Raw genomic sequence first — 14,561 nt, 5'->3', positions numbered from 1 at the left:
CATAGTGTACATATAAATTGACGAAAAGCTTGTTTTAAATAAGCATGTGGTGCAACAGGTACTTGCCTCTATGGAAAGAGATGTTGGTCCAACCTTGGTCATGATATATGATCCTTTGTTAAATTATTTTTTATGCTATAATGTTTGAAAATCCATAGATTTGTTCACTTTTATGAATTAGAGCAAACAAGAATCCAAGAATCTATCTGACAAGAAGTTAAAAATTCAAAATATCTAATCATCAAACTGAGAGAAATTTGACACTAATGCATTCGTAAATAATATTATTAATTTATACCTATCACAAGATTCACAACTACACAAGATCCAATCTAATATTTGTATTTTGTATCAAAACTAAAGTATATATGTATATATATACCTTGGGGTGGCCATCATGTTGTGTTTTGGGTTAATGTTAGAATTATCTCAATACTAACCCTACCCATTTATTATTTCGTGTTATTATGTGTCCAGTTCATGTTGTGTTAACATGCCATGTCAAAACAAAATTAGCCTTAGCTAACAATATCAAGCACATGAAACTAAATTCTTTCTTCACAAGTTAAATTTAATGAAGCTAATCTCTACCGAATTAAATTATTCATAAGAATATTTGATTTCAACTCAATTTATTTTCTTAATTACAAAAAAGATACCATATTATTATATTTTTTTGCTAGATTAACTCTAAAATAGTAGACACAAATACATTATCTCATCTTCAATTAAAAAAAACAAAAAAAACTATATTCATCTTAAAATCCTATTTTATATACTTTCTAATAAGTTGGATGGAGTAATATAGGGGATTCAGAAATGTCATGGGACCCCTTAGTGGAAATAATATTAAATATTTAACTAATTTTTCGTTAAACAGGTTATCCCTGTCAACTTCATGTCATGCTGGTTCGACACTAACCTAACTTGTTTAATGTTCATGTTATTGGGTCATGTCATATACTTGTTTGTGTCGGAAAATGGTCAACTCTAACCCGCTAACTTCGTATAAGGTTTAAGTCGTGTTATCATGTCATGTAAAGTATTCCCACAATTATATATAACCCTACATAAAAGAAATACCAGCATCATGTACAAGCATCGACACATCTCTCAAGGCTACGTATCAGAGTCCGACATGTGTTACTCCGACACAATCTGGCGCGTCCTTTTCTTCTTCCCTCTTTTTTTTTTTTTTCATCTCAAACACGTCCTAGACACTTCGTTAACGAGTTTAAGACACGTTGGGAATTGTTCGAAACCATAGCTTGAGAGAGAGGTCCTTGAAATCAAAGCTCAGTACTGTTTAGGTGACATGTTTGGGACGAGACCCATCGGGCACTATTCGAAGCCCCAACTGCGACACAGAGATGAGACAGAAGAAAATGAAGCTTCCACATGCGATCAACACAGAGAGAGAGAGAGAGAGAGAGAGAGAGAGAGAGAGAAGAAGAAGAAGACCAAGCTTCCTTTTGCAATGATAACAAAAGCCTCCTTGTTTGATTGCTCATTTTGTCTTCCAAGAAAAGGGAGTACAGCTCATGAAAGCTTCCACCTACTAGTTAAAAGCTTTCACCCTATTAGTCAAAAGGTCAAAACAGCTGGCATCCACTAACCAATTAGATGGTCAAAATAGCTATCTGAAATGTGTATATTTATATTTTCTTATGTTGATGATTGTGTGCCACGTGAGTGAGTGACTTTGTAATGTTTAATTTTTTAGTTAATGTTAAATTATATATTTTTTTCATAATGTTAAATAAAGTATTTATATATGAGGTATATTATATAAATAAATATATATTTTTAACGTATCCTTAGCGTGTCATGTCCCTCATTTTTTGAAAATTAACCTGTCGGTATGTCCGTATCAAGTCAGGTGTCCGTGCTACATAGTGTACAAGTATAAATCAATACTTGTGTTAGAAGGAGACAATTCAAAAACAAAAGTTATGATATGAAAATTTAAAAATTCCAAAAGTTTTCAATTTTTATTCTTCAATCTTCATTAAAGGGGAGCATATATATATTTACAATTCGAGTAATCCAAATACACATCTCATATACACAAATCACTATGTTTTTTCAAGCTTAATGCTAGAGCGGTTAAGTGACACTGAAAAAGGTAAAGGGAGGTGAATTGTCTTTTCACTTTTCCCATGATACTATGAAGGGCCACACCGCAACATCTTGATGAGTCAGATCGAACGGTCAGCATTGGTCCGATTGATCCGAGTCACCTCTCCAAAATATTCCTTTTGCAAGTAGAAAGAATGGGCAAAGTCAAATTGATTGCTTGGTGTATCGAATTGAAGATGATGTTCATGTGATTTCTGCTTCAGTCAATTCATCCCCTGGCTAGTAAGTTTTCTTCTTAGATAATGTGTCAAATGTGAGGGTATGCTCTAATGTCTTGGCAACCTCACGATCGTTCTGTGAGGCAGTGGGTTCACTATGAGAGACAGTTGGACCCTGCTTTGAGTGTTTTTCTTTAACGCCACGTAAAGTGAGTACCTGTCACGACCCCAACCCGCCCTTATAGGCTGGAGTGGTGATCGGCCAGTAATCCCTGATTACCAAAGGCCTACCTTAACAAATCACGAAAGGAATAGAATATATATAGGGCCAAACAGTGGAATATTCATTAATCCATTAAGTCCATAGAGCAGTGCATAAGTAATATGGAATGAACTTACAACCTTTCATTGATTATCTTTAGAATAATTTACATTATGTACATAAACAAAAAGATAGTACAATACTTACATCCATAGGTATAAAACTTGTTACATACGAACTTGTCCCTCAAAAACTTACATCCCCAAAAGAAGAGACAACATAAACAAAAGAAGGAAATAAAAGAAAAGACTTCTCATAGCATGACCACATTCTCTACCGGCGTTCTTCCTCCTGATCACCACATTCAAGCGTTTTACTTTAGATTAGCATTTTCTAAAGAATCAGCTCTAACTAAAGTCTTTTCTAAATGTTAATCATGTACTAAATGTGCATATACCCATATGCTTTACATTGGAAAATATCGTATTTACATATTTAAGGTTTAAGGAAATAGCAAGAAATGAAAGGAAACTAAGTTAGGAGCATGAAATAGTTAGGAAGAAAGTGAGCAGCATTCACGAAGTTAGACATATCTATTTGTATACTTAGAATTTGGATGTGAGACCACCACCATTGGAAACTAGACTTTCAGGGCTCGAATTTAGACTCAAGAATCACATAAAACCGAGTTCGGATGAAAGATATATGCTTATTTGAAGTTGCAAGGTATAAGCTAAAATAGGACTGGCAGCATGTGCACCCATGTTGGCCGCTCGTGCGGTAGCTGGGCCGCTCGAGTAGTGGACTTGGCCACTCGAATGGTGGGTCAAGGCATGCAAAATGCATTCTGCACACTCGTGCGCCCGATGAAGGCCGCTCAAGCGGACAACAAGCTCAGGTCGGGGCTGGAACTGTTGTACATGTTCTTAAACCTTCCAATTTGATTTTCTTTACTTCGAAACCTCAAAACATGGTATATAAAACATGTAAATATAGAGCTAGATACATAGAAACTCCTTTATTTGCAAGGATTTGAAGATCAAATTGTAAGTTTCTGAATGTTTCTGTATATTCAACTTGTATTCAATACAAAGATTACAACCGATATATATAGCGAGCCTAAACCTAATCTGAAATAGGAAATAATAACCCTATACAATCAATCTATATATTCACACAATCATACAATCAATCTAGAATATATTTCCATAATTAACGTACATTCTCACACCCCCACTCAAACTCAAGGTGGTTTAGCAGAAAACACTGAGAGTTTGTCAAGAAGAAACTGAAAACGAGCAGTGGTGTGAGTCTTCATAAAGAAATCAGCAATTTGCAATGCCGAAGAGATGAAAGGAAGCGAGATGGAGCCAAACTGCAGATGCTGATGTACAAAATGACAATCAACCTCAATGTGTTTCGTCCACTCGTGAAAAACAGTGTTATGTGCAATCTGAATAGTACTGCGGTTGTCACAGTAAAGGGAGGTTGGAGAAGACTGAGGGACACCTCTATCAGTCAAGAGACAACGAAGCCAAACAATTTCAGCAGTAGCATAGCCATAGCATGGTACTCAGCCTCGACAGTGGAACGCATAACAACAATCTGTTTCTTGCTCTTCCAAGAAATCAAGGAATCATCAAGAAACATGCAGAAGCCAGAAGTGGACTTGTGATCAGTGACATCACCAGCCTAATTAGAATCAGCATAAGCCACCAAGTCCAAAGAGGAAGTAGAAGACAATAGTAAACCTTGAAATATAGTACCCCGGAGATAGTGAAGAATCCGAACCAAAGTAGCCTAACGTGTAGAACGAGGAGCAGAAACGAACTGACAAACCACATGAACAACATAGGCAAGATCAGGGTGAGTAACCGTCAAATAGATTAAGCAACCCACGAACTTGCGATATAAAGTAGGATCATTGAGAAGAACCCCATCAGCAATGGTGAGCTTCACATTAAGCTCAATGGGGGTATCAAAAGCCTTAGTGTCAATAAGACCGGCATGATGAATAATCTCATTGGCATACTTGGCCTGAGATAGAAAGTATCCCTTGGGAGAAGAAGCGACCTCCATACCAAGAAAATACCACAAAGGACTCACATCCTTTATTTCAAAGGTACGGAAAAGATGTTGCTTGACCTCAAAGATAGCAGAATCAGAGCCAGTAATGATCATATTATCTGCACACAGTAATAAGGCAACGAATCCAGCAGAGGTATGGAGAAGAAATAAAGCAGAGTCCTGAGCACAAGGATGAAACCCAAGCGCAGTAATAGCAGTCTGAAAGCGATCATACCAAGCACGAGGAGACTGCTTCAGACCATACAGAGCACGCCGAAGGCGACAAACTTATCCAGAGGAACGGTGAAGGCCAGGGAGAGGACGTAGACGCATGTAAACCTCCTTTATAAGATGGCCATTAGGAAAAGCATTCTTAACATCCATCTGATAAAGAGGCCAAGAACGAGCAACAGCGACATAGATCAAAGTACGGACAATAGTCATCTTGGCAACAGGAGCAAAGGTCTCCTCATAATCAATACCATGCTCCTGGAAGAAACTTTTGGTAACTAGACGAGCTTTGTAGCGCTCAAGAGAACCATCAGAATGAGTCTTGACTTTGTAAATCTATTTGCGACCAACCACATTCTTACCAGCAAGCAAATGAACCAACTCCCAAATACTAGTTTTTTGTAAAGCAGACAACTTATCCTCTATAGCTTGAATCTAATGGGGATCCTGACAGGCCTCCTTGTAAGATTGAGGTTCTGAAAAAGAATGAATAGCAGACAAAAAAGTACGATAGGAATCAGAAAAACATGTATTAGACCAACTCAACTTGTTTGGAGGATAACGCGCTTGAGTAGGATATCGGTGTGCAGCAGGATCAAAGTCGTCAGAAACAGGAGGATCAGCAGTAGGAGTAGAGACAACTGGTGGAGGGAGAGCCTATTGACGAGAATAAACTAACAACGGAGAAGGAGAAGGAGGAGGAGGAGGAGGAGGAGCAAGCTGGGGAGAGGGAGGAGAAAAAGGAGCAAGGTCATAGGGAACAGTAGAGATATACTCATTAGGAGGGACCTCAGAAGCAAATGGATCAATGTGAACCAAATCCTCTTCGGAAACTGGAGTAGTGGTAGGAGGAAGCTGAAAGTAAGGCAGACGTTCGAGAAAATAAACATGACGGCAGACATAAAGACGACGGGTAATGGGGTCGTAACACCGATAGCCTTTCTGAGTAAGACTATAACCCAAAAAGACGCATAGGACAGACCGGTCACTAAGTTTGGTCCGATCTTTATGGGAAAGAAGGACAAAATAAGCAGACCCAAACACACAAAATAGGGAGTAATTGGGAAGTTGAGAGAATAGCGCCTCATAAGGAGACCGACCAAAAAGAAGGGGGTTTTTATTTATGTTTCTTATTTGGTTTTAAATTGATGTTAGAAGTCAAAGATATTGTAATAGTTTTCTTTTTTAGTCCATATAAAGTCATGTAATGCTTCTAATTCAATAGAGTTGATATTTTAAAGAATTTTGAGAGCTTTGAAGCCTCTTCGGGTTTATGTGATGCAACCCTAACCCTAGGTGTGATGCCTATAGAATCTAGGTGCAATGCCTAGACCTATCTTCTTCTCTTTTTTCTTCTTCTTTTTTGTTTCAATTTACTATTCTCGGATTACTATTCACAGCCCTTTAAAAGTACACTTTTCAACCTCAAAACTCCATCCAATCACCCCCAAATCAACCCTAATCCCTTTCCTTACCTATTAGCCTTCAATTTAACCCATGAAAACCTAAATTACTCATTGTTAAGGCTGTCAAATAGCCTGTGTTTTTAAAATCCAGCGTAGTCCTACTTCATTTTGATATCAGAGCTTAGGTTTCGCCACGATGTTTTCACATTGTGGGAGATCTTACCCAAGTGGATTGACTTGGGAAGAGGGTAAAGTGCTTGTTAGAGAGAAAATTCGTCTAAGGGATCTTCAAGATGATTTTCTTGATCAATTGTATACTCTTGAGTAAGGTGATATGTGTGCTGTTAATTATACAAGAAAATTCAAGGAATTATTTATCAAGTCTAGAGTAGTAGAAAGTGAGCAGATGACTATTCCCTGTTTCAAAAGTGGATCGAGATTTGGAATTAAAAAAGAGATGGTTCATGCATATTTAGAAGATCTCAAAGTTGCTATTGAAACGGCTATACAATTTGAATATTTTGTAAAATTTAAGGAGAAATCTACTGTTTTAAAGTTTATGTAGAATACAAAGGCTGTCCAACAAGACCAGCCAACAAAAACTCCAAAACGAAGGGTTAAAGTGCCACAAAAAAAATACTGAAAATTCATAGGAAGATGCGCCAAAGCCAGATGTTGTTCGTAGGGATTAAAACCCTACATAGTTGAAGTTGCAAAGCAAGGAATTTGTTCAAAATCTGCCTAACGAGAATGAAGGCCAGATTATGAAGGATGAGAAGCCACCAATTGAGGCTCCATGTATTGAACTCGAAAAGGCTAAGGGTGAAATAAAATAAATTGTCATTCCTTGTGCTCTTGAGAGTAATGAATTGAAAAGTGCAGTTGCTTGTTCAGAACATATAATGCCTTTAGAGGTCATGACATGACAATCCGAGGTCTCTGATGAATGTGCTCCAATCATAGTGAGTGTTTGGGAAGTTGCTATTTTAGTTTTTGGCTATTTTAGTAGGCTAAAATTTTTGTGTTTGGGAAAATGATTGGATTTTTTTGTAGTTGGATGTAATGTTTGTGAGAGAAAAAGTGAAATGATTATGGGTTTGATATGACATTTTGTCTTATTAGTTATTTTAGCCTATTGTGTCTTTTTGTGGATTTTAGCCTAAATTAGGCGAAAATCCCACTTCCCAAACAGCCCCATAATCAATGAAGTGGCCAATAGTGAATCAAAAGATGATCTTGTTCTAGGTAAATAGGCTGAAAAGAAAAGAATCAAGGTTGCCGTTGGGAATATGGAAGAAAACTTTATGAAAATTGATTTGGATGAATTCAATTCGAGTAATGCTAGGGATCATGAAAAAATGTCATGAAGATGATCATGAAAGATTATCTATCTTTGGATTATACAAACAATAAAACACTACACATTAATCAAAGGATGAAAAAATTTCATGATGCATTTCATGATATTTTTTCATGATTCCTAGTATTATTCAAATCGAAGATGTATTTCTTGTGCCAATTGACTTTGTTATTCTAGAAAAATATAGAAAAATGATTGAAAAGATCAATCTCTCATTATTTTTTTTGCAATCTCCAATGAAGAAAAGGCGGCGTCAACTTGAACATTTTAATGTGAAGTGATGGATGCAATTTCAAAGCTGGTGGATTCTTCAAAACTTGAGGTCGAGTTTTTTTTTTTCAACCAAGGGAGAATGATGCAGAGTATAAGAAGCTCAAGGAAGAGTACATTCAAAGAAGCGGCAAGATTTGAAAATTGGAATAGCTTCAAACGGAAATCGATAGGAACCTTATATAATTACGTTTCTAATATTATTATAGTTCTATTTTATAATTATATTTATGTTTTATAGGATTTTAAGCTTAGGGGTATTTTGGTAATTTTATATTTGCTTACATGGGCTGTAGGGGTCGCCCCATGGGTTGTCTTATGGGTCAAGTTAATTAATTAGTTTTTACTTATGTTTGTTATTTGGTCTTAAATTGATTTTAGAAGTCAAATATATTGTGATAGATTTATTTATTTATTTTATTTTGTTTTTTTCCTAGTTGGTTTAGGAAATCTCTAAAGTCTATATAAAGTCATGTAATACTTCTAATTCAACAGAGTTTATATTTTAAAGAATTTTGAGAGCTTTGAAGCCTTTTTGGGTTTGTGTGATGCAACCCTAACCCTATGGAATCTAAGTGCGATGCCTAGAACTATCTTCTTTTCTTTTTTCTTGTTTCAATTTACTATTCTCGGATTACTATTCACAGCCCTTTAAAAGTGCACTTTCAACCTTAAAACTTCATCCAATCATTCCCCAGTCACCCTAATCCCTTCCTCAACCTATTAGCCTTCAATTTAACCCTAAATTACTCACTGTTAAGGCTGTCAAATAGCCTCTGTTTTTAAAATCCAGCACTGTCCTACATCACAAGTGACACGTGGAGTCTACGTGACAATGTGTGTAACTAGTGGAGAGCTTATGGTAGAAAGGTTACAAAGGATAAAATTTGGGAGATTAACACAATTTCCCAAATTTGAAATAAAAAATATGATAATATTACGTTTAAATTTAAATGATGTTATCATAAAGTTCAAAATTAAAACTGAAGATTGGTCTCTTATTATGTAGATGACCCTCTATAAACATGAAGACCATCACACAAGAGAGGGTACCAGACGATTAAAGAGAGCGAGCCAAGAAATGTGAGAATTCAAGAGCTAGAAATTAAGAGTTTAGAGAAAGTTAGGATCTCGGGAAATAAGGAGCAACAAGCACTCAGCACTCAACACCCAATACACATTGTGATGGCAAGTTCCAGGCAAAGGGTTCCAAACCCATTGATTGTTCTTTGTGTATTTAGAGGTTTTTAAATCCCTGAAATTTTCATGAAATGAATCCATTGCCTAAAATCTTTTATGTTCTTCATTAATCAGAGGTTTAACTTTGAAGTGTGTAATTAACGATTTGGAATCCAAATCAAAAATAGGCACCTGCTATTAAATAATCAACATTATTTAGTTTAAAAACTAAGCAGTGTTTGTGACATGAATTTCGAAATTTGTTAAAGCATTTCATGTTTCGAAATTTGTGTCAACATTGGCGTTACATACCAATGAGCCATGACAACCATTTCCCATGATATGTTCCATAAAACCTTGTTCTATGTTGACAACTATGTGATTAAGTCTAAGGAAGTGAGGGCTGCTGGGGTAGGCCTTCTCCATGGCTGGTTTCCTTGGCCAAACATGACACCATTTGCAAAGCACCCAAGGCTATCAAGAACCAAGCCTTGACTGATTTTTTAGGTCACTTCTCCAATTGGGAACATGAACCGCCCACATAAGAACTCCCAAGGAGTTGAATTTCAAGCTGCTGAGGTTACCATGGAAGTAGAATGGAGTCTTAGCTTCAATGGCTCTCGTCCACTTCTAAAAGATTCCAAGCTAAGAAGCACAAACACTCTTAGGGTGGCATGTCCATGTTGGACACTTCCCGACAAACGTGTCCTATTTTTTTTTATAAAAAAAATTAGCCTTTGACGCTCTTCAAACACCTAGAGGACACACATATCCATCTTTTAAATACACGTGTCCATTGTTTAGACACACATATAATATAACTTAATTGTACGTTTGAACTAATAATTTTGGATCCAATGATAAAACAAAAACAACGTAAATTTATAGAAATTAGTGTTATATTGTATTTTTGTTTATTATCTTTCAATGACAAATTCTGATATATGACATTTCATAAATATATATTTTGTGCATATCCCTCACTTGTTGTGTCCTGCATTTTTCAAAAATTGTTGTGTCAATGTGTTCATGTCATATCGTGCGTTTGTGTCCATGCTTCTTAGATCCCAACATACCCAACTTTGACTATGCTAAAACACCAAGTCTCTAAGACTAAAATGACTATAATAAACCCTGACCTAACCAACCACAAAAACATCTCAAAGTGCCTAACTTAATACTATTATATACATGTATGGATCTGCATCATTTGAGCCCTCAATTCTTGATAGATGTTTATCCAAAAATTAACCAATTAATTGAAATGTATGTACCACTTATGATTGTTTATGCTTTACGTGGAGTTTAGGAATATGGATTCCATACCCTGGATTTGAAATTTGAGGCCATCTCAGAACAAATTTTGAACTGCTAACACCCTCAAATTCTAACTCTATGGTGTTGATTCCGTTCTTCAAAACACACTCTTTAAGATCTCTTGTTATTCTTGGCTATTGTTGTACGGTATACCATAATTTTGTCATCAAATTTAGATGCAATATATCTGTTCTTACTCTCTTGAACTGCTGACTAACCACAAAAACATCTCAAAGTGCCTAACTTAGTACTATTATATACATTTATGGATCTGCGTCATTTGAGCCCTCCATTCTTGATAGATGTTTATGCAAAAATTAACCAATTAATTGAAATGTATGTACCACTTTTGATTGTTTATGCTTTATGTTGTGTTTAGGAATATGGATTCCATACCCTGGATTTGAAATTTGAGGCCATCTCAGAACAAATTTTGAACTGCGAACACCCTCCAATTCTAATTCTATGGTGTTGATTCCATTCTTCAAAACACACTCTTTAAGATCTCTAGTTATTCTTGGCTATTGTATGGTATACTGTAATTTTGTTATCAAATTTAGATGCAATATATCTGTTCTTACTCTCTTGAACTGCTGACTAACCACAAAAACATCTCAAAGTGCCTAACTTAATACTATTATGTACAAGTATGGATCTGCGTCATTTGAGCCCTCCATTCTTCATAGATGTTTATCCAAAAATTAACCAATTAATTGAAATGTATGTACCACTTATGATTGTTTATGCTGTATGTTGTGTTTAGGAATATGGATTCCATACCCTGGATTTGAAATTTGAGGCCATCTAAGAACAAATTTTGAACTACTAACACCTTCCAATTCTAATTCTATGGTGTTGATTCCATTCTTCCAAACACACTCTTTAACATCTCTTGTTATTCTTGGCTATTGTATGGTATACCGTAATTTTGTCTTCAAACTTAGATACAATATATCTGTTCTTACTCTCTTGGACAGGTTGCAACTTGGTTGGAATTGTATGAGAAACTGATGCCAAATGGCCGTCTTATGGTGAATTGTGGTGCTGCTAATGATGGAGCATCCAATACAATTTCCCCTGAAGTTTCATCAATTGATGGCACCTGGGTACAGAATTCTACTATCAAGGCATTATGCCAAGCATTTCCTGGACATGTAGGATACTTAACGTTCAAATTTTGTATGCATAACTTTGAGTTATTTGATTGCCATTCATTAGTTTCTAGCCACTTATCATCCTACATATGGTTGTGGTTTTGCAGTTTTAGTTGGGAGACTTCATGCTATACTAATAATCTACTTAACAATACCTGACAATGTCTGTACTAATAAAACTAAAAGCTACATATAATCGTAATACCAATAAGGTGTATGTTATATTTTGGCTAGACCTCAAAGGCGTCTCCTCAGAAACTAAGATATTTTGGAAAGTAGGGTGATCTTGCTGAGTACAAGCATGTTTTCTTCTCTAGGGTTTACCTCTAGTTAGAGTTTTTTCTTTTCTTTTTAGGTCTAGGCTCTTATTAGCAGCTCAAGGTTGGAGAATATGTATGAGAGAATTTAAGAGCTTTGGAACAGGCGAAGATGCTGTTTCGTAAAACTGAAATTTAAGTACTGAGAATTTTTAGTACTAAATTTCTACTATTGAAACATTTAAGTACTGAATTTTTTAAATTTGGAAATTGCAAGATAAACATTTTAATTAAGAATAAAAATGAAACATACTATCCGCTGAGCATATTTAGCATTCATTGATAAGTCGTCTCTTTGACTTATAAGTAGGACCCATTTTTAGTCAATTTTCAAATTTAAGTGGCGGCGTGCTTATGTGCTATCAAATGCACTTAATTATGAAACCACTAGGTGTGCTTATTTTTTAGCACTTAATTGAATTATCAGAATAGGGCCTACGACTAAAGGTTAAAGATAATGAGATAACGGTTGCAAGTGGTTTGAGAGTACATGGTTGGAGGAATTGTGGTTTGGTGGGTAAAGATGGTAGAGTCCTATCTTTGTGATGCAGCAGCATTTATTAAAAGTAGGGACAATTGCAAGTTCACTACTCCTACTATCCTAGCTATATAAGGTGTAATTTAGTATATTCAGCCATCAGTATTTCTATAGTTTCAGGAGTAGATTGGCCTTGTGAGATTTATTTTTGGCTTGGTTTAGTGTTGATGGTAGAAATATTTCATTCATTGAGTTTTGGGAGACACAGAAAAGGGGGAAGGGAGCCCTTTACCTCCGGAGTTCCATTTTTCTGTGGTGCTAGAATTCTTAAAGCTCTTGCTGAAGGAACTTGTCTTCAAATCATGAGTAGCAGAATGGAGACTGAAGTTGTGATGATTTGGGGTGCAATTGCAGAGAAGCATTTTTGTGAGGTTGCAAAAAGGATTTTAGTTGTAGGGTTTCCAGAGAAATTAGCTCTAAATCATTTTGGTCTATGATAGTTTTAAGGATAAGAAAGTGAAATAAGTTTAGAGAAAAATACATAGAAAAGAAAATAAAAAATGGCATAATTTATGTTAGATTTAGTAAAAGTGCCCAAATTCAATTGTTCAAATGAAAGAGTAATGCTATATGAATATACAAATCACACAAACTATTCTTACTCAGAGGTGTGGTGGTTAAGTTGCTTCTCTACCTTATTATTTTAGTGGGTCTGTTTCAAATCGAAAAACAGATTGTGAGGTTTGTATGTTGTATCCAAATAAGTGCATTGAATTTGTGAATATTCTCTTCTTATTAGTTTAATGTATGTGATGAGCCTTGTGGTTGATGATATAGTTCATTACATGTTTTTTAATTCTAATAATGAAAGAGAATGTATGCTTCCAAAATTTCATTCAATATTAAAAAAATATATGTTGAACTATCAGAATAAACAAAATTATCTTATTTAGGAATGATTTAAAATTAAACTAAGATAAATTAAGAATGCAAAAAATAATGGGCCAAAATTAAGAAGATTTTCTTAGTAAATCTTCCTAAATGAGTTGCAAATTTTAGTAGGATTTAAGATGTTCTCAGGCATGCTAGTTTATCAATTTGTTGATTTGTTGATTTGTGCTTATGTTGTATTGTTGAATGCTTATCCCTAAGCTGGAAAAGAGCTCACAAGTTTTATTTGACAAATATAAGTTAGTTTATCAATTTGTTGATTTGTGCTTATGTTGTATTGTTGAATGCTTATCCCTAAGCTGGAAAAAAGCTCACAAGTTTTATTTGACAAAATAGTTAAACTGGAAGAAAATGCCAAAAGAAGACGGTGACAACTATCTCGCCCTGACAGGACCTTTGCCAGATTTGAGTATGTGGTCTGCTGCTCTCCCAAGTCCATTGAGCTCGACTGTCAAGAAATGGCGGCGTTGCTTGCCTTCATGACTCTTTTCTTTCGACTCCTCTCATTTCAATGTTGCAACCATGAACCTATTGGTCCTGCAGTTTGAGATCAGTATGCTAAATCATCACAGAGCAGGTGATTGTAAGGACAAAGTTTCATATTTAGAGGTTTGATTCCTAATTTTATTTATTTATTTATTTATTTGTTTTATGTATGTTAAATTCTCTTAAATCTGTAGGCTTTGCTCTCTTCAAAGTGATTGTGAAGAAGTATGGACATTTCCAAAAAGGAGCTGGTTGTGGCGAACGCTGACGCTTGTCAAACGCTTCCTATCAAACACTCATCCAAACATGTCATTTTTTATTTATTTAAATTTTTTTTTTTTGGGGAGAAATTACCAAATAAAAAAAATAAAAATAAAACAGAGGTTGACCATTGTAACAAAATAAATTCTGAATTTATAATTTTATCAATTTAAAGCCTAAACTCTTGATTTGTTTTTAATATAAATCATATGCCTAATTTCATTAAATAAAATCGATGGAAAAAAATGATATTTTAGTTAGTAAACTCAATGAAAAAATGTATTTCAGACATTTTTTGAATACTTACGTTTAGTTTAATGATTAAAATATTTGTTTTTTTATCAGTTTTACTTAATGAAAATATAATGATAGTTTAAGTGGAAAATAAATTAAAAAATTAAGGTTTAAATTAAAAAATTTAAAACTCTGGTTTATTCTGATACATGATCAAACTCAAGGGTTTTTTTCTTTTTTCTTTTTTTTTCCAACAATGCTAGAGGGTCACAATTTTTGTGGCCACAATGG

The 14,561-nt window shown here is 35.1% G+C and overlaps 1 protein-coding gene across 6 annotated transcripts in view; it reads left to right on the top strand.

The window, feature by feature from the left end:
- Positions 1-14,217, top strand: part of LOC114284450 (uncharacterized) — a 35,152-nt gene extending 20,935 nt beyond the window's left edge. For 2 of the 6 annotated variants that reach the window (XM_028227347.2, XM_028227343.2), the window contains 3 exons: positions 11,367-11,543; positions 13,626-13,866; positions 13,970-14,217. In XM_028227347.2, the coding sequence (XP_028083148.2) occupies positions 11,367-11,543; positions 13,626-13,772 (324 nt within the window). In that variant the 3' untranslated portion in view covers positions 13,773-13,866; positions 13,970-14,217. Of the gene's footprint in view, positions 1-11,366; positions 11,544-13,625; positions 13,899-13,969 lie in introns of all 6 variants that reach the window. The other 4 variants (XM_082925245.1, XM_028227344.2, XM_028227346.2 and 1 more) reach the window with 3 other exon arrangements.
- The last annotated feature ends 344 nt before the right edge of the window (positions 14,218-14,561 follow it).

Source organism: Camellia sinensis, chromosome 4 (assembly GCF_055761805.1).
Source record: "Camellia sinensis isolate YWXY chromosome 4, ASM5576180v1, whole genome shotgun sequence".
Classification (NCBI taxonomy): domain Eukaryota; kingdom Viridiplantae; phylum Streptophyta; class Magnoliopsida; order Ericales; family Theaceae; genus Camellia; species Camellia sinensis.
The sequence above is the reverse complement of the archived record's forward strand: the minus strand, read 5'-3'. Positions and strand labels throughout refer to the sequence as shown.